The sequence below is a fragment of the Pterocles gutturalis genome, unplaced genomic scaffold (genome assembly GCF_000699245.1).
Source record: "Pterocles gutturalis isolate BGI_N339 unplaced genomic scaffold, ASM69924v1 scaffold8377, whole genome shotgun sequence".
In the NCBI taxonomy this organism is placed as follows: Eukaryota; Metazoa; Chordata; class Aves; order Pterocliformes; family Pteroclidae; genus Pterocles; species Pterocles gutturalis.
In genome coordinates this window covers 29177-53352 of record NW_010107904.1, presented here as the reverse complement: position 1 = coordinate 53352, position 24176 = coordinate 29177, and the positions used below count along the sequence as shown (strand labels likewise).

Genomic DNA, 24176 nt, shown 5'->3' with positions numbered 1-24176 from the left:
TGGCCCAGCAGTGGGGTTTCACTCCTGTTCAAATCCCGCCCTGGTCCAGCTCAGCAGCTGCACCCCCAGTGAAATGAGTTTGACTGGTCTCAGCCCATATTTCAGCTGTTTATGTCCACAGCCCACAATCAGATGTGCAGCACGGAGGAGATGCTCCTACAGCTCTGGGGCAGAGTGGCTAGGCTAGTCCCATTGGCCTGGGGCTGGTCAGAGTGGCTGTGGTGGGCAGTGTGATCATAACTGGGATGTCCCACATGGCCAGGAGGGACAGGCTGGATGTACTTCTAAGTAGCTCCAGTAGCTCTTGGCCTGGGATGAGCCCCCAGTGAGAGACTGCTGGCCCTCCCAAACCAAAGACCCTCTCCCATGGACTTTGAAATGCTAAAAGCAAAAACTTAAGGGGGAAAGGGAAGGTTTAGTTTGAGGCCTTTCTCCTGGGGTGATGGTGGGGTGTTGCAAACAGGAGGTGTGAAGAAAGACCAGGTCACCATGATGAGGGAGTAGCAGATGGAGGCAGGAACTGGCCACAATTCCCCTTAACCTTCTTGGGGAGACTGAGGCAGAGACGATGTTCACATATCTGTTACCCACTCTTCTCCCTGAAGCATGCTGCATGGCTTCCAAAAAAGTGCAGGCAGCTCCCCATCCCAGAGCACCCAATGCACCCCAGTCCCAGTGGTGTCTCCAAAACAGGAGGAGGTGAGGGCATGCCAAAGCAGCCCTTTCAGGGGATGGAGGGACAGGGCAGTGCTGGTGGAGATTGAATCTAGTGATTGCTTTAAGGGATTTGCTGTCTCTTTCTTTATCTCTCTCTCTCTCTTTCTTTTTCTTTCTCTCTCTTTTTTTTTTTTTTTGTTTTGTTTTCCCCTTTTCCCTCCCTCTTATCCCTTTCGTGGTGCATTTGTCTTCGAGGAACCTGGGGTGTTCTTTTCATCAGTTCAATCTCTCTCTGGCAATTGAGTTCTGATTGGCTGAAGGACTTAGGGAAAAAAAAATCTTTAATTAAGTAGATAATCTCTTCTTAGGAAGTTCTGCAGCTCCATTTCACCAATCCCCTTTAGCTCTTACTTTAGGATTGGTTACCCTTCACAGAAGTCGGGATTCAGGGGGCATATGCCTCATCATGACACCAGGAGCACCGGGTGGAAAATAACTCCATCCCTTCGCTAATTTTGTTGTCTTTCTTTTTCTTTTTCTTTTCCTTATTTTTTTTTTTTTTTAATTTTCTTTGGTGGTGGTGGTACCCAAGGTGGTTTTGTGGGGTTTTTTTAGGACCTTCTTTCTCCCTCTTTATTTGGATTTTATATTTCACATGGACCCTTATCTGGGCATCTTCTTCCTGACTCCCTTCTTCCAATCCTGCTGTGCCTGGTGAGTAACGAGAGCACCTTGGTCTGTGCCACAGGTAGGTGCACTTCCTGGACAGCCTAAGGAAATTCCTCTTCACCTTCCTAAATGTTCCCTCTTTCCCACTTAGCTCAGTTCTGGTCTTTAATGGGTCCAGATATTTAACTAAGTCCCAACACACTCATTGTCAGAGAGGTTAGATTTGAGCAGAGAAAGTCCCCTTCTTCTCCCTTGCCTCCCAGCAGTAACTCTGTGAGACAAATCCTGAGCTAGAGGAGAGGAGAGGAGAGGAGAGGAGAGGAGAGCAGAAGATCTAGCCCCTCATTTCCAACCGGGAAGATAACCCAATGGGAGAGCCAGGGATTTCTGGTTTTGGAAAGGCTCACAGTATGCTTGTCTCTTGTCTTAATCAAATTGAGTGGAGCTTCTCCTGTGCTCTCTGAAGAGGACAGTCCCTGATTAAGAGCTCAGAGCTGTCAGGGGTGAGTTAGATCCACAGGAGCATCACTCCGGATGAACAGCCTGAGTCCCAGGCACCTTGGCAGGCACAGGGTCAGGATTACACGTCGGAAATTCATGTATTGGGATTTCCTGGGGAGAAGCTTTCGGTACAGAGATTGCTACAGCTTGGTTCCCAGCCACCTGGGTCCTGTCACACCAGTCCCCCATGCACAAACTTACAGTCATCTCCTGTGGGCCTCTTGCTATGTGGTTTTGCATTTATTTCCAAAAATGTTTTATAAGGGTGAACAGAAAGAGATTAAACTTGCATGAAATCTCGTATCATTCCTTGCAGAGTATATCTATTCCATGCTCAAACGGAGATGGACTCAAATGACCTGTCTCTGTAGGTATTTTTTCCTGTGTGATTTACTGAGTACCCAAACTTTATTCTCCATTTCTGTGATTCCCTGGGGAATCTGCTCAGTGGATTACAGACTTATCTCTAACAGCAAGGAAAGTATTTTCCCGTTCAGTTACTAAAATCCCCTGCCTCCCCCATCACAGATCTTTAGGGTTATTACCATGGATGGAGAAACCAAAATTACAGAAAGAGAAACTCGACTAAATGGGAACCCATTCCGGCTAGGCTGGGAGTGAAATTTATGTTCTTTCAGAGATTTTCTCCTCCCTTCATTAAAAAAAATGTGCAACAGTTTGTATATGTCTAAATATTATACAGCTAAATATTATACAGTAGCAAACTCAAGATAAATTTCCCTTCTGGAGCAAGGGGAATACGTATGTTATACAGAGAAGCTATGCAAGAACTCACACTGATTTTTTCTTTTTCTGCTCTCCCTGTATATCTTTCTAGCTTTTCTCAACTTAAACAGGTTTAGAATACATTAAAAGAGGGAAAAAAAGTCAACATTTTTAAGAAAAAGTTTAAAGGGGAGAAATTTCAGAGCACAAAGCAGAGCTAAATACAGAAATCCATTTTCAGTGGAAATTCTCTGTCTGCCTTTCAGCTGTTTTTATCTAAGAGAAAAGTTTGTAGATCAAGATAGCCCTGCTTCTCTCCACATGTTGCTCATAGGTCATGATTTCCTGAGAGAAAGGAAAATTACAAACTCTAGTCAAAAGAATCATATTACAGACCCTGTCCCTTAACTCTTGAGAAGAAAAAAGGTTCATGGGAATCACGCAATAAGCTAGTTGCAGTTTTTACTGGTCTTCTTCATCTGATCCAACAGCTTAAAATGCAACAAGATTCTTTTTTTCCTGCGATTTAATCACAAGAATTGGGAGCGGGGGGCAATATAGATCAACAATAATTTTTTTTATATATATGTGGCCACTTCCCTTCTCTGAGCTTACATTAGATTCTGCCGTGTGAGCTAGGTTGAAGGCTCAGCGTGTTTCTAGATGAGCAAAATGTCAAGGTTGCATTTAGGAACTAAAACCCAAAAAAATAGAGAGAAATTAAGAAAAAAACCCCTTGAAACTCCAAATGATAGTGAGTTGCCTCCCAAACTATCGTATGGGAATAATGTAACAATCTCTAATGAAGAAGCTGGTTTCTAAATTTGTTTTTACACTTCAGCTGTGGGATTGTCTTCAGTTTCCAGTGTCACTGGTTTTCTAATAATTTGGGGGAGTTTGTACTTGAGAACAAAACTCATATCCAGAGTGAAACTGTATTAATTTTCTGTATTTACAATAATGATAGTAGAGATCTAACTACAGCTTCATAATTTTCTAAAGAGCTGAACAAGCAGCACAGTAGTATGAGTGGGTGATAAGATATCAAACAAATACCTTAATGGGAGATTTGACAAGGCTCTTGGGGCATACTAAACTGAGGAGTGGAGTGCTGTTATCAGTTAAAATTGTAACTAAGAAGAAATTATCAGAGGCTTATTAGTATTTGATATGTGTAAAAATATAGTGGGACAGCTGCTTGGCAGGGTTATTTGCTTTCAGGTTCAATAACACTATGATAGGAAACTCCTGCTATAGATACTGATTAGCTTTGAGATAATTTGCTAATATTGAATGCAATGAAAATCACTTGCCCTAGATTTGCTTTTTACCTAGATGCATAGAGTTGCAGTGAGAGAAGCAGTGTGCCCTGCCCAGGGCCCTGCACAGGCTGCTGAGGAGGCTGAAGAACTCGGTGGGACTCTCTCTGCCTGATGAGGTCTGTTTCTGCTCTGCTTCAGTCCATGTAATGCTTTCATGGAGTTTGAAGATGGAGGGAAAAGGGTTTAGATAGCTACAAACCGTGTAAGTTTTCTTGGAGAAGAGAAATAATTTCGAGCATTTCCTTTCATGTGCATGAATTCAAAAAGTTTTAAATCAGTGTGGCAGCACCGAAGTCATCAGAATTGGTCTGGTTTGCATCTGTTGTGGATGCAGCTAGCTAGTTAGTTCAGGATTACATTCTGCTTTCCTTTACAGTAGTATGGAAGATTAGTATATATAAATCAATAAATAAATAAATAAAAAATCACACTAGAGAGAAAAAACTAAGAGAGATTCATTTTCACAGTGATTCTTATTTGCAGCACAGAGATGACTCTAATGGCATTGTCAGTATTGCACTACATCCATGGAACAAGTGGCTTAATTACTCTCTGGCCTTGCTGGAGACAATATGCAGAATAGAGATGCATTTTTCTTAGCTAGATCATACGAGCAAAGACAAAGCACACACCTTTTTTCTCCATTATTATCTTTCCTTCCTTCTCTGTATAAATAAGAAAAATTTCAGTTAGCCTCCAGCCATACGACAGTCCCATCTCCCCTTCTCCTGAATCCATTTGCAGCTGCAAGAGTTAAATGTGGGGGGTCAAGCGTACCCGTCTAAATGAATCCTTTACTTGCCTAAGTCCTACGAACCTGCGCAGCAGCGTGCCTGCCAGTTGATCTGAGCGCTCAGGGAAAATGCCTTCTGTCTCTCTGACTTAATAAAAATGCTTAGAATATTGTACTGGGAAATTGCTACTGTACTGTTTGCTCAGCTGCAGATGGCGAATTGGCATATCCTGAACTTGGCCTTTTTGTGAACCTTGAGGTTTATCCTCGGAGGAACAGTTCCTCTGCTTCAATGCAGTTATGTCAATTGACACCCGTTAACAGGCTGGTTTGTTGCAAACCTTGAACTTGTGGATTCCTGTCCTTCTGAAGCTACCCTTGCAGCTGCTCAAATGTTCCTAATCCAAGATGAGGCCGGCAAGGTTTTGAAGCAAATCCTTGCACACTGTGAATTTGGCTTTTCCTACTGAGGTGGGAAGCAATACAGATGGGATGTATTTCTTATTTTGGTCACAAAAGCAAGACTTGCAATTCTCTAGATCTTGCCTACACAGGTGCATTTTGCTGTTTTCTCATAGCTGCTAGGAGGGGCTCAGATTCAACTGACACCATCCTGAGTGTGGTCCTCATAGCAAAGTACTAAGGGCAAGGCAAAGAACAGGAGGGAAAACAGATGGAAAAATTACTTGTTCATGCTGCATTAGGATGGGGACCCACAGAGCTTACACAGTCTGAAAAGCCCCAGGTTCATGGCCCTGTGTGATTCAGGTCACCCGATGCTCTAATCACTCGGCTACAAATGCCATCTCTCTGAGTCCCAGGAAATATTTAATTAGCTGTACAATGCAGAAGGAGCTCCCAAAGGAAAACTGCTCTGCAAAACAGCCATCGACTTCGTGCTAAAGTACCGATGGGGCTGGAGCACAGCTGGATCTGAATCCCGGGCTTGGAACAAAGGGAAAGGATCTCTTGCTCTTGCAGTGCCATGGCACAGCCCTCTCTGTCCTGTTTTGACCCAGGGGAATCTTTCCCAGCACAAGATTCATCAATATGGACACATTTCCACTAAAAAAAGTTTAGACTTGCCAGAAACTCTGCAAACTAGCGCTCTCAACTGTTTCTAACCTGAGAAATAGCAAAGACCGGGTATTTTGAGGTTTTGACCAAGCTATACCCTGTCTGCCCCCATGTCCATGGCAGGGCTGCAGCACAGATACACTTGGGATGGCAGTGCCTGCTTTTGCCTGTGCTTGAGCCCACCCTGGGATGTCCCTGTACTTTCCACGCCGCATTTGTAGCACAACGGGACAATGTCTTTCTCTCCCTTACCAGGGGTACCTGTGGCTCCAAACAACATCACTTGAGAACACATAGGGAGGAAAAAACACACCCTAACCCGTGCCTTTCTCCCCTGCATCCAGCTAAGGCCTGCCCAGCTACTGTGATTTTCAGGGAATGGAGAGAAGCTAGAAAGGCAGCAAGCACCACTGCATGCCAGGTAGCCCACCTGTAGAGTGGAGCATGCAGCTCCGCTGAAGGGGCAGAGTGGCTTAAGGCTGTCTGAAAAGGAGAGGCATCCTCCCCTGGGAAATGAACAGTATCTGAAGTAGAACATCTCAAGAGGAAGCCAAAGAGCCTGGTTTCTCTCAGTGCTGTCTTTTGACCTATCCCTCACTCCCTGCAAAGTCTGAATCCCCTCATGCCACCTCTCTGGCCTCAGTGTCCTCTTCCATAGGAGAAATGGAAGTTACTGACCTACAGAACAGAGGGGGATCATGAGACTCGAGCTGGAGGTTCCAGGAGCCTGCATTTTAAGATTACTAAAACAGACCCTGGCATTTCCGGTGGCAGAATTAAATGTTTCACAGGAATTCAATAGGGACCTTTGGAAACTGTTCATCTCAATTTTTCATATTCCAGCTGGAAAACACCAGGAAGTTTAATATGGGCGAGGACCACCTCACTCATGCTCCCACCAATCCCCATGCAGTGCCCAGCAGAACGGGGAGGATAGGCGTGTTTGTGTTCAGCCATCACCTTAATGTGACCTAGAGGAGAGTGCAGGCAGCCAGAGCAGTGCCAGGCAGGACCCTGATCTGGGGGGATGCTGCCAGGACACACACTGTGAAGGAGCAGCAGTGTGACCTCCTTCCCTCTGCACAGTCCTGCAGGGAGAGTAGTGCTGGCACACAGCCCGTCTCCTGGGGCTGTGGGAAGAATGAGGGCACTCCTGGGGCTGGGGGTAACACTACCCTGAGTTAAACCGAGCAGCAGCTTAGTAAGGCAAAAAGCAAGGCTGATGGAACAGGAAAGCACCAAAAAAAAAGGGGGGAGGGGACTGTTATGGAGGGTAGCTCTGCAGAAGAAAGCAAAAGGAGGGAGTGGTGAGAGGTGCAGCCTGGTTGGGTGAGTGGGGTGAGGGAGATGGAGAAGGTACCGTCCTGGCTTGCAGGGAGCAGCAAAGAGAGACAGGGGGAGAGACCAAAAGTCCCTACAGCCAGGAGACAGGCAGGCTGCAGGGGGCAAAAGGAGAGCCCTGGGATGCCTGGCATTCCCCAGACCCCTCCACCATCACCCCCTCCCTGCTAACACTGTCTCTGTCTTCCAGGTCAGTGAATAATTTCCTGATGACGGGCCCCAAGGTAAGAGAAATCCCTTTGATCTCTGTCCCTGATTCCACTAAACCCAGGACGGGAGGGGCTTCTCCTTCCCACTCTGTCCAGCCTTGCCCAGAGTTCCCCTCACCCCCAGATTTCCAGCACTAAGGCAAAGAAAGCCAAGAATAACCTGCTACAAACTACAGCTCCTTGGATTGTGTCAGCCCTGAGCAAAGCTGGCCTGGGGTCCTTTTAAGGTGATCGGGCCAGATTCTGGAGATGTGTCTATTGGCTCCAGCTGGGCATCTAAGCTGTCATCTGTTGCTTCCTGATGATCAGGTTAGTGTCAGGACCCACATTCATCCAGCACTTTCTGTAGGCCCTGCACAATATACTTCCCCAAGGAGCACAAGTGGAATTGCCAGGATCTTGTTCAGTGTTTGTGACCTCCCTCCTCATTGCACCCCCTGTTCAGAGGCTTGGTTTTTTTGTTTTGTTTTTTTTTTGTTGTTTTTTTTCCTAGCCAGGACCAGATGTAAAATTCACCCAATTTTTGTTCCTGGCTATTCCCCAGGAACGCCCCCAAGCCCATCTAGCTCTTGCTAGAGCTCTCAATGCTACAGTGGAACAACCTTGCCGCAAAGCACTGGCTGTCCCCCTGGGGCTGTGGTGAAGGAGGAGGCAGGCTGACGTACCTGCTGGCCTGGAGCTCCCCAGTCTCTGGGGAGAAGGCTGTGCCTCCTCTCATGCTGGAGAGATAATGGGGGACTGACTGGAACATCTTCTAACGTGGCTAACAGCTCCACTTGGCCTTCTCCCCCGGGGAGGCTCAGGCTCTGACCCAGCACACCAGAAAATGCTTTCCCTGCTGCTGCTGCTGAGCACAGCGCTCCAGGGAGCCAAGCCTGAGAGACCTCCTCTGCTCTGTACTTCTTGTAAGATGGCATGCAAGTTATTTTCAACTGAATGCCAGCCTCCTGAGGAGTCTGGAGCCATGTTTTGCACTGTGCTTCTCCATCCATTTATACCCCAAAGCAGCAGGACCCACGATACGCAGTGCGGGGCAGGAAAGCTACTCCTGCATCAGCCCCGCTGCTGTGTGGGAAGCAGCTGGGGCTACACCAGCTTTGCACTGCCTGTGATGGAAACTAGAGCTGCTGAGTGACTCTCCTGGACCCTGGGCGCAGCCTAGGGACATTCCCAGCCCATTGCCTATGGGGCTGTCCCTGCTCCCTCGCCAACTCATCCTGACTTGGTTTTGCAAGTTAACACCTAGGGCAAGGGGACTGAAGTGGGGCACACACTGCCCCTGCTCCTGACCTGCTGCTCTGCTCCTAGGCCTATCTCATCTACTCCAGCAGCGTGGCAGCCGGGGCACAGAGTGGCATCGAAGAGTGCAAGTTCCAGTTCGCCTGGGACCGCTGGAACTGCCCTGAGAGGGCATTGCAGCTCTCCAGCCACGGTGGGCTGCGCAGTGGTAAGGAAAGCATTGGATACAACTACCGGGACCCTCTCACTACAGGTTAGAGCCCGTGGCCCCCTCCTCTCTTCCCAAGAAACTCCTTTTCTTCCCCATCCCCACCTGGGATGTCCCTCTCCCGGGAGTGACCCAGAAGAATCTTTTCAGGAGGTCCCTTCACCCATCAGCTCCCAGACACACGCTGGGATCTAGCTTCAAGAGAAGGCAGCCTTGCAATGCCAGCATCGCCTCTGGACCCACCAAGCACCAGCTTGCACAGGACAGGAGTGTCCCACCAACTCTCACACAACTGACTCCCCACAAAGATGCACCACCACGACCCATGGCATGGGCTGCTCGACATGCCGTATCCAAAGGGTGCCTGTCACCAGGGTGTCCCAGGGAGGCTGAGAACCAGCATAGGGTGGTGGGTGGCAAGCAGAGGAATATGGCTAAACAGAGCAGGAAAGAGTTCATTAGTGGCTGTGCTCTGGCCAACAGGTAGGAGAACAGTTTCCCACAGCTTCCAAATGTCAGTGTCACCTTGGGCAGAAATGCAGCACCCATGACCTGTGCCACTGCAGGGCATGGAGCTGTGGCCATTGTCACTGCGTCCCATTCTGCACCTGTTTGCAGGTGCCAGGAGAAGTTTCAGTGCATGCTTCGTCCTCCAGACCCATGTATGCTGCTGGGATGAGTTCACACCTGCCTTGTACAGGCAGAACCTGGGTATGGAGGAGACCCTCAGGCCTCTGGTGGGACTGGCAGCAAATAAGGGACCAGGGCCTCAGGCAGAGGTGGAATGAGGTTTCAAAGTGGGGGCTCGAGAAGGCAACTGCAGCACAAAGTAACACTCTGGGACAGGGAACAGGTCCCTAAACCATTCCTGTCAAGGTTATCTGCTCAGATCCAGACCTTGCTGGAATTAAGTGAAAGCCAAAGACTCAGTGAGGTCAGCTGATGATCACCAAGCAGATCCCAGTGGGTAGATATGGTCACTGCTGTGAGGCCTGGACAGTGTCCAGCAGAAGGTAAGACTCGAGGTGGCTATCTGGAATGAGCTCTTTGATCCTTGGAGAGGGCCCCTTCCCCTCTGTGGGGTATTAGTGAGACATGGGGGACATTTGGCTCTGTGCTGTATCCCCACCAGGGAGCTCCCACAAGGACAGCCAAGCACTAAACTCATCCCCACCCTTGGAAATGGCACGAGTCAGTCTAGATCAAATTTGGGAGCTTCTGCCATCATGCAGTTCAAGCCAAGGCTAAGCTAATCTGACATATAGGGCCTCCTCTCCACCCCACAAAGCCCTGCCTGTTGCAAATCTCTTCACACACAGTCTCCTGCATGGCAGGAGTCGTTTCTAACCCTGGTCTTACTGTGAGATCTTTAGTACGTCTGCTCTCTTTGTATTCCCAATTGACAGCAAACCGAGAAACTGCTTTTGTCCATGCCATCAGCTCTGCGGGCGTCATGTACACGCTGACCCGGAACTGCAGCCTGGGGGATTTTGACAACTGTGGCTGTGACGACTCCCGCAATGGACAGCTGGGTAAGGAGAGATGAGCTGCCAGCCCTCTCCCACGTCCCAGCTGGCAGGAGACAGCTCTTCTCCTCTCCTCTGCTAAGGCCCACAGAGACAACTCCTCCTCTTGGTCCCAGCACCTGGAAATAATGTCCGGAGCACAGCTTTTCCTGGCTCCAACCAAAGTAGCTCTGTGGAAACAAATGGGGCTGCCTGCAATTTACAGCAGTTGAGGCCAAGCCCTTGATGTTTTCCATTACCTTCTAAAGGAGCAGGAAAGTAGAAGGGGGCTGCAGTTTCCCTGGTTCAAATCAAGAAGAATTCTATTTAAGCTGCTGGAGGGAATGACCATATTTTACCAGGCAGAGGAGAGGACCTGACGCCATGCACCTAAATGGCAGATCCGGTTAGAGTAGTGCTTATTAGGGACCTCAGGGCTCTCAAGGTCTGCAGCACCAGGGCAGCCCTGGAGCAGAATTACCAGGAGGGAAGGCAAGGTGGCACCTCTAGACACCTCCAGCATTTGTCAGCATGGCAGACACGTGAGAGCACAACCAGGAGAACTGCTGTGGCAGCACACAGCCTTCACCCTGTCCCCATCACAGCGGTACCCAGGCCTGCGGCTGCTAGGCACCCCTGGATGGGGAAGCCCACACTGCACTGCCCTGGCTTTCTGCTCAGCTTTCACTGAAAACATTGACATTTGGGTCTTTTGTTTTGAATGGAAAGAAGTCAAATTTCAAATTATCAAAATCTTTTAAAAGCCTTTCCCTGCTCAGTCGCACTGGGCAGTTTGTACATCTCAGTTTGTGAAAAACTCTGGAGTGTCCAGTGCTTTTCATAATTTGCTTTATTGGCTTATGGTTTTTAAAACAGACATTGCTTCTCAGGTGTCTGAGGCATCTCTAACAGAGCAAGACTTTTGGGCAATGACACCCCAAATTTTATCTTCTCTGGAAAATTGAGTTAGTCATGCTACACTTCTTTTCCCCCAAATATATCTGTTTTTCATGAAAGTTTTCTATTGTGAATTTAAAACCTTGTAAGGCAAAGGAAACTTTTAGGCTTGTCCAAAACACTGTAACTCAATTCTAAATGCTGTTGCAGCAAATCCAAGATGGTGAAAGGTTTCCATTCTCCCTTCGGTCCCAGCTCTTGATCTGGACTTCATCATCCACTGGAATTACCCACCTCCCATGTGACACCCCCGCCTTTCCCTGGGAGAGGGGACTGCGATGCTCTAGGGAAGTCCATGCAAGGGCCAGGTCTTTCAGGGAAGAGAGGCACAAGGCCATTAAACCACAACTCACAGGATGTACCACTGAGGCATGTCAGGGTCAGAATGTTCCAGATTTCAAACCTTCATAAAGAATTTGACATCTTTCTCTAGGAGGAAAAGAAGCAAACTGCATGACACGTTTCCAGTCAGCTGAGCTAAGTTATTTTGCTCCCATGTGGTTAGGAAAAGTACCTTCCACATCTTGCTGTGCAGTTTCCCAGTTCTGTGCTGACTCCTTTGTTTCTTTATGATAACTGGAAAGTCAGACCCTTCTGAGATGCCCAACATCAGCCCAGGATTCTGGGTGTACGAAAAAGAGGGCCTCCTTGGTACACGTGTGCCAGGCTTGGGTTGTTTCCCAGTGGAGAGGGATCTGTTTCCTTTGACCAGGGTGTCTCCACCAGTTCGCTAATCCACGTTAGCAAGATGCTGTCCCCACCAGTCAGACTGAACCAGTTCAAGTTGGGGTTTGAGGGAAGTTGATTAAAGACCCAAAGCCTCATCTGTACGACTGATAATGCATTACAATTAACAGCTTCTGAATCCTGCTGTATAGAAAGCCTGGAAATCCCTGAGTTTGTCACACGGGACATACCCCTTTGCTGCCTCCATGAGCCACTTAGTATCCAGGCCTCAGTGGAAATGGCATGAGCCCAAGGGGAGGGAATCTGGAAATAGAGTGAGGCAAAAGGCTGGATTTGCTCCATAGACTCTGTTCCCTCCCATCACTTCTGAGACACTTTTTTGTTCCTGGAGCCACAAGCCAGGCAGGCGAGGGGCTGGTTCCCTGACAGCGCACTTCTGGTCTCCTCTCCTAGGGGGACAAGGCTGGCTGTGGGGAGGCTGCAGCGATAACGTGGGCTTTGGAGAAGCCATTTCCAAGCAGTTTGTGGATGCCCTAGAGACTGGACAGGATGCCAGAGCTGCTATGAACCTGCATAACAACGAGGCAGGTAGAAAGGTGAGCCCCTCTCTCCCTCCAGACCTGACAGCACACACCAGATTGGCTCTGGCCATTCACTGTGGAGAGTCACGACTTGCTGTGGCTAAACGCACGTGCCTGGAAGAAACAACTACCTCGCTGAGGAGAAGGGGATGGCAGCAGTGCTGAGGTGATGAGTGGTGTTTGTTCTAAGGTAGCAAACCTTCCGTGATTACAGTGTTAATGGCTTCCTGCTGTCCTCTTACTCCCAATTCAAGTAGGGGAGTACCTTGGAGAAGCAGATCTTCAAGCCCTAGGAAGGACTACTGCACAGGGAGGGTCGATGGCAAACCCCTCCACAAGCCTGGAGCCATGTTTCTCCATGCACTGCAGTACAGAAATGACCCCTCTGGGCTTTTTCCTGAATTCCCTCTCTCTCTACACCCTGTAGGCTGTGAAAGGGACCATGAAGCGGACTTGCAAATGCCACGGTGTGTCGGGGAGCTGCACCACCCAGACCTGCTGGCTGCAGCTGCCGGAATTTCGGGAGGTTGGCACTTACCTCAAGGAGAGGTACCACAAAGCCCTGAAGGTGGACTTGCTGCAGGGGGCAGGGAACAGTGCTGCCAGCCGTGGGGCCATCGCCGAGACCTTCAGTTCCATCTCCAAGAAGGAGCTGGTCCATTTAGAAGACTCGCCTGACTACTGCCTGGAGAACAAGACACTGGGACTGCTGGGCACGGAGGGCAGGGAGTGCCTGAAGAGGGGCAAGGCGCTCAGCAAGTGGGAGAAACGGAGCTGCCGGCGGCTGGGCGGGGGCTGCGGGCTGGCAGTGGAGGAGAGGCGAGCCGAGATGGTGTCCAGCTGCAACTGCAAGTTCCATTGGTGCTGTGCCGTGCGGTGTGAGCAGTGCCGCAAAAGGGTCACCAAGTATTTCTGTGTCCGCAAGGAGAAGCGGGACCGGAGCGGGGACGGCGGGGCCAGCCGCAAGCTCAAGAGAAAGCTCTAACTTGTCTCTGCTCCTTCATAGTCCTGTATGCCCCTCTCCACTTCTGCCCTCCCCATCACCCCAGCAGCCCCCTGGCACCATGTCCCTTTGGCTTAGTTTTGTCTCATTCCCAGTGCTGCCTCACTGGGACTTCGGCAAGGCAAAAGAGCGCTCATGAGCTCCTGAGCCTTGGCCGTACAGGGCATTTCCCATCAGTGCAGTGGGTGATGACTTCTGGGAAGACCTTCAAGTGTTGACAAAACAAGGTGAGATTCGGTCCCTTCAGCCCAGCATCACTCTATCCAGTGACAATGGTTTTATAACTGAAAACACAGGTGCTCTTCTGAGCTTGTCTGTTTCCCAAGCAAGCACCTGCTCTGGGCTTTTGAGCAACTGAGCCCAACACTCAGGAAAGCACAAGGAAGCTGAGATGGCACCACCAAAGCTGGGCAGCTTAGAGTGGTAATCCCTGAAACAGAAGAGGCTTCTAGTACCCTAATAGAGAGACTGCAACAAAATTGTCATTGCCTTTCTTTAAGCCCTACACTATGAAGGAACAGAAAAGGTGTGCGACACATTACTGCAGTAAGCCAGCCTCCAGGAGGCCCACAGCATCACTTCCCATCCTGTGACAGCTTTGCTAAACTCTCCAGTGCTTCACTTTGCATTTGAGATGGCAGCAGCAAGACTGAAGCTGCTCGTTAAACAAGTGCCCAAAAGAGGAGTCCCATCACTTGCTTTTTACCTGCTTTCTCTGTATCTTCAAAGCCTCCAGGTCTTGTCTCCCTTTTCACCCCAGCATCCCTGCCAAAGCCCTAAATTGATGCCATAAAGATGCCCTCACACTTCCAGTTCCCCTTCCCTCCTAAATCTTTCCCAGGGAGGAGCTGCCAGCTGAGCCCATTCCCCACCTCCTGGTATGCTTGCCAAGCACTCTTACCCTGTCAGCTAACTAACTAAATACTTCCTCCTAGTCTGAGAAAATAATGTCAGTTACTATTTAATGGTCTTGTAAATAGGAAAGTGAAGCACTTTGAAGTTTAATTTATTGCACAGTTACTGAGATGTATACATAGCAGGTTTTCCCTTTACCACTTATTATATATGTTCGATAGGCTAAGCAAGCAGCAGGAAGATTTGGTTGATGCATCTCTGATCCCTTGCCATGGCTGGGATAGCAAGGGAAGAAGCTGTCAGCTGCAGGACCTGGGGAAGCTCACGGCACCATCACCAGTGACCTCCCCTGGGCTGTGAGGTTATTGTCTACTTTGCTGTTTGAAGTGTCCTTTAGCCAGACGAGAAGCCAGCAGAGCTAAGTTACTGGCCATTAGACCTGTCTTGTAGCCAATATTTGTAAACAAATAGCCAATAAAATAAATCAGTAGCTAAGTGCTTACAAAATGTTGTTGTGTCTAAGTAGTTGGGTGGTTTTTTTCATCCAATTGGATGTGCGGGTGTATTTAGTTACAGTTCTGGAGTCTAAAACCCAACCACTTACCTATCTATTGAGCATAAGAAGAGCTAACCAGTTCCCTCCATGCAGCACCACTATGGCTCCTGCCAGGAGGGGAAGGGGCCTGCTCTCTCCTTGACCTTCTCTGGGGTTGCATCCAACTGCAACACAGCTGCCATGGGGAAAAGGGGTGGGAGAGGGGCAGACCAGGGCCCAGTTGCCCACTTCAGAGATGATACTTTAATACAGACTCAGCAGTCTGTGTGTGTGTCTCTTAGTTACCAAATACGCGCCCCAATCCCAGGACTACTTCATTGGGGGTGGGAATTTGGACTTATGGCAAGATGGGGTCTCACCAGAGCACGGGCATTCATGTCAAGCAAGAATCTGGCCCTTCAAAAATTGCAAGAAATTATCTTGGCCCAGTCTCAGGGAAAGCTGAAACACTTCACACACAAACCACCAACTCTTTGTGCAAAGGTTGTTATTAATACAGTGAACCCACCCTCAGTCTCCCCTGAATCTCTGCCCGCAGTTCCTCCATCTCCCCGAGGTGGTGATGCATCCTTGGGCAGGAAAGCAAAGAGGTGGTGAGAGCCTCTCACCCAGCAGCGCAAACTCCAGCGTAGGCTGGCTTGAGGGCAACCACAAGGCAGAGAGGACAGCTTCTACCCCCCCTCCTTGTCCCTCTGTGCCCCCCCTTCCACAGCCAGCTGGAAATGTAAGACAAGGAGAAGATGTGGAAGCTGTTTCCTATTTCCTCCCCAGCACATGGCAGTCTGTGCTACCCCATCCCTTCCCTGCTGACATTATTGCCCCCCACAGAATTGCCCCGTGAAGGCTATGGCACAGGCCGGGATGTCCCCGCTGGGCACAGTGACGCCTGTTGGTGAAGGGGACACGTGGGGAGCATTACAAGTGGGGGCCCCACCACCACATGGCGACACGGCAGCTGCAAAATGTGCTGACCTCAGCAGCGGGTCAGGGCGCGGAGGGGTCCCCCCTCCCCAGTGCAAGGAGCCCTTAGCAGTAAAGGCACCGCTGCCATTGTGCGGCAGGATTGGATGCTTCCATGTATTCATTTCGGTTTAATGAAGGCGCATTCCTCAGAGGAGAAATATTTACATTCAGCTTCCCAGGTGGTCACCTTCACCCAGATGACACAAAAACAGGCAGCCCCCGCTCCCTTTTCCAATCCAAACCTCTTTAGTGGGCTCAGGGAGGAGGGGAGCAAGGGAAGGGGGGCTGCTGGGGGAGCAGAATAGAGAAGGGAACAAAATGCTAATAAATCAGCCAGCCAGCCCTTTTCCCCTCCCCTCTGTGGAGTCAATGGAAAGTGCCATTTCACATGCTAATCCCCCTCCTCTCTCTTCACAACACCTTTTCCGAAAAGTGTTTGGGAAAAGTCCTTGTGGCCCGTTTACAGCTCCCTGCCGCTTCGGATTCCTTCTTGTCTAAGGCCGCGGCCCCCGTGTGGGTCTCTCCCTCCAGCAGGGCTCCTTACAAAAAAAATCTCAACAAAGACTTTGGAGTTCATCAGCCTCCCACTGAAATTCACAGCTGCTGAACAAACTAATCCCCTCTCTTGGCCTTTCTTCCTTTCAATGGGTTCTTGGCTTCAAAGACACTTTGGGAAAGGACTTTGTGGGGACTCACACTGCTCCCTCAATAGAAGTTAGTGCAAGCATTATCTTCAGAGCAAGTGGCTTTACAAACAAATACTGCCTAACAATCTCTGCCCCTCCAACTCCCCCAAACACACACAAGCCTAGCCTGCAGACATGATGTTATCTGCAACAGGATTAGAGCTCTGTTCTCTGTGCCCAGGGATCCTTTCCTACTGCCCATCCCCCCCCCGACCCCCACCCCAATTCTTTGTCAACCCAAGGGCCTTCTCACCCAACAGAAATCACTTTCTCTGTCAAGCAAGCAGTGCAGGGATGCTGTGGGAGCATGTGCCCAGATGGGAGGAGGAGACACCAAGCAGCCGCTGCCAGTAGACCAGAAGCTGTTACCAGCCAGCAGAGAGAGTGTTGTGAATGGAGAAGTGCTTTGCAGCGGGGTCTGCAAGGACATATACCGCAGTGGGGTCTGCAAAGACATATACCACATCGGGGCCACAGAGATAGGGCTACTGCCACAAGCCTCCCAAAGACCCTTGAGTGGGTCATCTCACTCCCCCTGCCTGCTTTCCCTATCCAGAATTTCAGGGATGGTGCTCACTGGGGTAAGCTTGAAGGAAAACTGGGCAGCAATGGGACAAAGGGGCAAGCAGGAAGGACTTGTAGCAAAGGCAGGATAAATAGCCAGTGTCTGCATGAGTCCATGGGTAGCAGGAGCAGTGCATGCTGGAGGTAACTAAAGTCAAACCCATCTGAGAAATACATGGAAAATCTGTACTTATTTCTCAGTTGTGAAAGTGGCCTGAGTTAAAAAAAAGAGGGGCTAGACTGCACAGCGTACTATAACTGGATCCAAAAAGGCAGAAACTAAGAAATACCAGGCTTGATAAATGACCTCAGAAAGCTAGGATTTTCCTTATATACTTGTTAAGCAAATGTATGCCTCCAGGGCTACCTGCGCACATGTTCAGCATCAGAAGGGGTCATAACACAAGTGCTCACTTTGAAAATCAGCATCTCCCTGATGGGGGACAGCTGGGAAACCAGACTGGTTGCTAACTGTTCCCAGACCAGGCTGCAAAAGCTCTGCAAGACTCCCTTACACTTGATGTTTGCCTCTGTGAGCAGCAGAACTAACAAAGGCTGGTTTTCCCTGAATGCGTGTGCTGTGTCCAAAACCACCCAAAACCCTCATAAACCCTGGTCCCTTCCAGCAACGGCCCTTCAAATCTTCCCCATCCAACCATCTTTCTCAACCTTTACTTCCTCCCAAGTCCTCCAACCACAAGCCAGGTAATACAGCCCTGCATATTTCATAATTTCATGTGTGCTGACTACTTGGCCTGCACAGTCTTTTTGCAGAAGCTAGTTTGATTCCCCTTCCACCTTACCTCAGTACCCATGTTTCACTTCAGCCTTCCTATGTGCTTAAAAGCAATCAGCCAACAAATTCAAAAGTTATTAACTAATGGTTAGAACTGACAATTCAGTGGTATAAATCTGATTTCCACAAAGGAGATCATATCCTCATCCTAGTTTAAGTGGTATAACACTGATTTCCAACAGGAAAGGATCTCATCAAGGGGTCTCTGTTTACTTACTGACATACTTTCAATTTCCAATGTCAAGCGTAAAATCCCCAACACAGCTGTGATTCCCTGAGGGAATCTCAGCTATCCCAGGGACCTTCTTGTGTCTGATGCAGACGAACAGTCACAACTGAGGCGGGTGATCTGGAGATCAATTTTCTAACCCTGCAGCCCTGGGAAGTGGGTAAGGCCTGAGGTCTTACCACACCAGGTCGGTTGCTGCCCACAACAGCAGAGCCCAGAATCTGTTTTGCCCCACACCGTTCTCAATTCCCCTCCTCACCAAAGCTGAGAACTCAGCTCTCAGTGGGTGGCCCAGCAGACTGAGGGAAGTCCCCAGTAGCCAGAGGTGAAAAGCCTATGAAAAAAGCTAGCACCATCACAAAACACAGCTTTTATTTCACTGTTCTGTAATTTCTCAGTGCATCAAATTGCAGCAATAGAAACAACACAGCAGCAACAAGGAGGCACTTTGACCTGGAAAAGAGAAAATGAGATGTGTTCCTTCCCTCCCTTCCCCAATTCCCCTCCCTCCTAAGTCTCATGGTAGAGCAGGCTGATTTACCTAAGTTACTGAACCACAGGCCCACGATGGCACTGTCACTCAAACAGCAAGCAGAGGAAGCAGGGGCTGGCTGCAGCCAAACATTGGGAAGAAGCCTTGCTCCCAGCTAGGGCCTAAGAATTACACTGCCTGGTTAGCATGAAAGAGAGTGAGAGAGAGGAAGGAAAGGAGGGAGGAAGAGAGGGAAAGACACACACACAGATGTGCCCTAAAATCCCATCTGCCTTCACAGATTTCTTCCCCAGGACATATATGCTTCATTCATCTATTTTACCCTAGAGGAAATGTCACAGCGATGAAAAACCTCAGCACAGCCATATCCTCAGGACCTGACAGCATCACCTCCAGCAGCACAGTCCCACCACCATAGTGCCAAGGGGCCTTTGAGAATCACTTTTGGAGGCGTCTGTTACTGTAGGTAGAACGAATGCACCACACTTGGAGCAATAAGCTGTCACCCCCTGCTCAAGTCTGGGCTGGTCAGAGTAGCTTAAGGGGATTCTTTATGGGACCTGAACAATGCCTGCTGCTCTTAAAGCCCCTAGACTGTCTGAAAAGCCCGATATAGGAAGCCTTTAGATAACACCAGTGGGCAAAACGCCAACTGTGCTAAAATAAAAGAAGTAAAAAAGGCCAGGAGCCAGAGAGTGCGGCTTTTAGCCCAAACACAGGATGCAACTGGCTCTGGGGAGGAGCGCACTGAGCAGTTCAACCTGCCAGCATTCCTGAATGGGAGAGTCCCAAGAGGTGGAAGGGGGAATCAGCCTTGGGCCCAAAACATAAAGGGCTCAAGCCTGCAGCTTATGGGGGAAAAGATATAAAGGAGGGGGGAGAGAGGGTAAACAGGAGACTTGAGTATGAAAAGAGAGGGCTGCATGAAGAAGAGAGAGAAAACCAAAGCCAGCCCAGAGCACATTGGTAGTTAGCCCTAGTTGTAGCACAAAATGGGTGCAGAGGGGTGAGAGGGTGAGTTAAGGAGGAACCAGAGGAGAGATCCTTAACTGCAGCCCAACAGAGCAGGAACACCCCAGCTTAGATCCCAAAGGAGCCCAGCTGTCACTCGGGCAGTTTACACCGCAGCACAGAATAGAGCCTGAGGCTCTTGTGTCTGGTGGTGCTGCAGGTGCCAGCCCTGTTTGTCTCTTAAAAAAAAAAGGCAACATTGCAACATTAGCCTGGGAGGGAAGGAGTTTACCCTTTGTGCATGGGGAACAGGGAAGAGGGAGGATCTCTGGGTAACCTGGACAGCCTGAAATTGAGATCCCTTGGCTGGGAAGCAGCCTCAGACTAGGGTGAAAGAAGAGAGAGAAAGAACAGTCTTCAGGAGTCGCAGGCACCAGTGGGCTGTCTGGAGAGTGGATGGGGCCAGGTGTGCTGGCCCAGCACTATTTCAGGCACTGGCACAGACTTATTTCTCCAGATCAGAAGAGAAGTCCACAACTTGCAGCACATCAACAGGTGAGGGAGTCCATCAGCTCTCAGGGTGCACTGTTGCAGCTGCTCCACACTTTACACATTCAGCTTGCCAGCAACAGTCATGAGGACTTTCAGGATGGGCATGAAACCAGACACCTCACTGAAACTGCTGCTGCTCACCACTTGGGTGTGAAACAGGAGACCCTGTTGGTAGTTCCTAGCCTCAATGCAGCGGGCAATTTCGTGAAGGCCCATGAGGATGGTTGGAGAGAGCTGTGGGGAGGGAGAAGAAATGAGTCAGGGTGCTCAGTGCTCAGCACTGTAATATAGGCCCCCCCTCCCTCCACACCCTTCCTTCCTGTTCTCCACCTCATCCTCACCAAACAGCACCTACACAGTCAAGCACTGGCAGGAAGGACAGTCTGCTTCCTCTCCCAGTTTCCCAGCCAACAACAAACATTAATGTAATGCCCAGGCTGGGTTACAGTGAATGCAGGTCCTAAGTAATGTCATTTCAGCATTAACTGAATATCTGATGTACCTGAGGAGGTTAAAGGTCCATCTGGTACAGAATCCTGTCTCTGTTCAGGCCTAATATGGACACTCAAGGAAAGGGTGTATGTTAAAACTATTCTTCCCTTGATAGCTATCCCTCCAGCAACTGGAATCAGCAACTTCAGAGTTTTCTAAGCCAGAGGTTACATTAGGTTCACACCTAACAACTACCCCCAATTGCCCCTTCCTATCTGGAACCTGTCTATATGCCAGTATACTTCCTGGGGGTAAAAGCACCCTGCTAATAACCTCCCCAGCTTTTTCTTACACAATGTCTGGGCAGGGTTAAGAAGGAAGAGATAAAGCTGGCTGGGTTCAAGGTGCATACAAGGTTTCGCACTCCCCTAGCTTTTTCAAGAGGATAAGTGCTTGAAACACTGGGATGGGCACCAAGGCCCACAACTCAGTGCAAAGGTGGGATCAGGAACCTGTCTGGAGCACAGGGAATGGTGGCATCTACCTACCGCTTGTTCACGGAGCTTCTCATACAAACACTCCAGCCGCTGCAATGCATCCTCCAGCTTTCTTCGGGTTTTCTGAAGTGAAACAGGTATTGTTAGCTCTACCAGAGCTTCAAACCCACCTCTCCCAGAACCAAGTTGTTCTCACTCAGTCCCTCCCCTCTTGTGTTCTTCCCATAGTACCTTACGAACAACTCAGCTGCATCTCAGCCACTGCCAAACAATGACGGTGACACAAGCCGGCCGTACCCTCACCACGCACATACACGTGTACACATTCTCTCCCCAAGACAGGATGCTGGATTTGCCCCTTTTCCCATCTCCCCATCTAGGCATTACTCCCTTCTGGCAATGCTCGCAGACCACAGGACAGAGCAACTACTTCCAAAGCTTGAGAGACATCCACTAGTTGACCCACAGGGCATTCAGACAGCCTCACCCTGGCTGACCGAAGCAACAGCTTCTTGCTGGTCTCCTTGGGGAAAATAGGGAAATATCCTTCCCAGTCTAGGTAACTACCAAGGAAAGGGCCTCAGTACTGAAGCTCTGGTGGGACTGACCCCATTAAATCCACCTTGGACAATCCACTCACAGGTTAATTATACTGTGGATAGAAATGCCTGGCTCTGGGCAACTCTGGGACATGCCTGGCAGCCTCAGGAGCTCAGGTACATTGCATTGCTGTACCAACCCAGCTATTCAATCTCCATGTAAGCCAAGTGCTTAAGCCTAAACTAACAGGCTTTTCTGTCCATAGAGGGAACCTTTAGATTATCTCCCAGAAATTGCTACACTGCACTCTCAGAAAGCATGGAGAACACATGCTGAAGCTGCTGCTACACACAAATTGTCTGACTCTGGGAGCAGTTCGGGCTCAGTGCTCCTCCCAAGACCCACTAAGCAGAGGTATTCTGGAAGGCTTCATGGTGCCCTGAAGCTCTTGGAAGACGTAGCAACCTAACACGATGCTGCAAACACTGCTTTTCTGCTTCCAGACAGTCTGGCCTGATACGTTCACACAACATGACATGTATGCCAACAGCCCTCCAGGAACAAGCATGTAGAAATCACAGTGACTCAGGACTCAGACACCAAGATTGCTGGCTTTCTCTTCCAGCCAGGATATCTCAGCCTTTCCCTCTAAGCTCTGAGGACAGCAGGTAATACCAGCTCTGTGGGAACTCTCTACAGATCAAGCCAGTGAAAAAGGAAGCTGAATTAGTTGGGTCATTTCTTCTACTTTCCTCAGAGGAAAGAACCACTGCTCCAGGGAGGCAATGAGAAGCAGTGGATAAATGCTAAAGGATGCATCTCAGTTCTCAAGAGACGGACAAGCCTACAGCCTAAAGGAAGTAGGCAGATAGAGATTAACTTGGTTACAGGGACAAGACTCTTCCTCTCTTTTCCCAACCAAAAGGAAGCACCAGTCAAACATCTATGAGGGTAAAAAAGCTAAAGATCAGAGAATGGATGACTTACCGGATCAGTGGCGACAGCAGAGCAGCGTTGCACCAACCCTTCAAATGTTGTCTTCAGAACCTGGTGCTCAGGGGGCACCTCCTTTCTCTCAACCCTCTCCACGGGTAGCTGGTGATACTGACAGAGAGAAGCAGATGAATAAATGCAACAGGACCATGAAAAGAAGGTGGATTCCCCTCCTGCAACTATGAACAAAGAAAATTTTACCCCTTCACAAACAGAGAATACCTAGAAGCACAGAGTTAAATTATGATCTTCAGACTGTGGAATACTTCAGGCCTCTGTGGATTCCCAACTCCAAGCAGGCTGACAGCCTGCCTGGCCTCCCTCCTTTCTCTCTCAGCCACACCCAGGTATCATTTTCCACCCTGGCAATTTCTCTAACACTCAGGCAGAGATATCTTATATGTGCTAGGGAGCAACATAAGCCCTGCAGCTGCCAAGTAAGAAGCATCTCAAAAGCTTAGCTGTTTTTCTACTTGACAAGGAGCTGGTGGCTGGGGAACACCCCACTTTCCCTAAGTACCTGCAGGCTGCCTTCCTTAGGTGCTCCTGGGGGTGACTGGCCAGATTCTTGCAACCTGGACAGCTGAGGATGGATCCCTTGGGGCTCAGTGGGCAGGCTCATTACTGGAGCTGTGATGGGGGCTGGAGGAGTAAATTTCTCAGGCAACTGTCAGTAAAAAGAAAGAAAAAAAAAATCAAGCAAACCAAGTCCCAAGAAGGAGAGCTGGTTACACTCTCTGCAGTTAAATTCAACTTCCTTTCTAACTTGCAGAGTGCCCAGTTCTCAAGATGATGTGTAACACATCCCTGTTCTTTCAGCCCCCTGGCTCAGAGCATGGGGCCCTTCCTCTTGCATCCTAGATGAACAGTCAAAGCGACAGGAAGAAAACTACTCTGTAATTGTTCAACCAAATAGATCCGTTGCCCCTGGCTCCGTTGCTCTGGTCCTCAGAAAGCTGCCTTGGCTCTGCGATGGCACGAGTCCTGAATGTAGAGATTAGCAGCAGTAAAGTGTCCAACAGAGCAAGTGTTGGGGAAAATCCCACGACACTGGGGGAGAATCCTCTTGCAAACACTTCATCGTGCTCCTGCTAAGCCAGAGAGTCAGGATACATTCTCTCCGACAGGACTAGATCAAAAGGAGATGCCTTTAACAAGAGGCTAATCCTGTTGTACTAAGCACAGGCTGAAGCAGGTTCCCAGCTATGCTGCCAGAAAAAGGGCGAGAAGTCTGTTCCAAACTAAAGAAGAGGAGTGGGGGGTGGGAATGGTGCCAAAGCAGCTTCTTGTCACACCTGCCAGCAGGCAGCAGTGATAGAAATGGGGTATTGAGAGCATTTGCTGCAAAAGAGCTCAGCTCGCAGGTCCTCCAGTGCAATCACTACAAGGCAGAGAGCAGCAGGGCTAACATGGCAGGCAGCTCACAGCTACACCTGTCCCAACTTCTTTCAGCAGAAGTACCTTACCAGTTGGTAACAGCATCTGAAGCAAACCACTGTGGGTCTCACTGTGCTGAGGGGAAATGCTGCCCCCAGCCGTCTGCTGCGAAGTGAGCAATATCTCCCCAGCACTATGAAAAAAGGTGTGTAGGCAAGGGAATAAGACTAAATCTGTATTTCGAGCAACAAGTCACTGTAGTCAGCCTGGGAAGTAC

The 24176-nt window shown here is 49.3% G+C and overlaps 2 protein-coding genes across 3 annotated transcripts in view; one reads left to right on the top strand and one right to left on the bottom strand.

The window, feature by feature from the left end:
- Nucleotides 1-1312: 1312 nt before the first annotated feature.
- On the top strand, nucleotides 1313-13397 carry WNT8B (wingless-type MMTV integration site family, member 8B). The gene is made up of 6 exons (XM_010072416.1): nucleotides 1313-1371; nucleotides 7217-7250; nucleotides 8544-8682; nucleotides 10089-10214; nucleotides 12285-12427; nucleotides 12840-13397. Exons 1-6 carry the CDS (start codon nucleotides 1313-1315, stop codon nucleotides 13395-13397), a joined length of 1059 nt encoding a protein of 352 aa, XP_010070718.1.
- Nucleotides 13398-19721: 6324 nt separating this feature from the next.
- SEC31B (SEC31 homolog B (S. cerevisiae)) overlaps nucleotides 19722-24176 on the bottom strand; it is a 29344-nt gene continuing 24889 nt past the window's right edge. For both annotated transcript variants that reach the window (XM_010072417.1, XM_010072418.1), the window contains 4 exons: nucleotides 23043-23189; nucleotides 22517-22633; nucleotides 21041-21112; nucleotides 19722-20294 (listed from right to left, as the gene is read on the bottom strand). In XM_010072417.1, the coding sequence (XP_010070719.1) occupies nucleotides 20115-20294; nucleotides 21041-21112; nucleotides 22517-22633; nucleotides 23043-23189 (516 nt within the window). In that variant the 3' untranslated portion in view covers nucleotides 19722-20114. The remainder of the gene's footprint in view (nucleotides 20295-21040; nucleotides 21113-22516; nucleotides 22634-23042; nucleotides 23190-24176) is intronic.

Excerpts from the sequence above, each read along its gene's own strand:
- WNT8B (XM_010072416.1), top strand. The coding sequence starts at position 1,313 with ATGGACCCTTATCTGGGCATCTTCTTCCTGACTCCCTTCTTCCAATCC. Across the intron at positions 10,215-12,284 it reads CTCCCGCAATGGACAGCTGG|GGGGACAAGGCTGGCTGTGG; the intron begins GTAAGGAGAGAT and ends CTCCTCTCCTAG. Across the intron at positions 12,428-12,839 it reads ACAACGAGGCAGGTAGAAAG|GCTGTGAAAGGGACCATGAA; the intron begins GTGAGCCCCTCT and ends TACACCCTGTAG.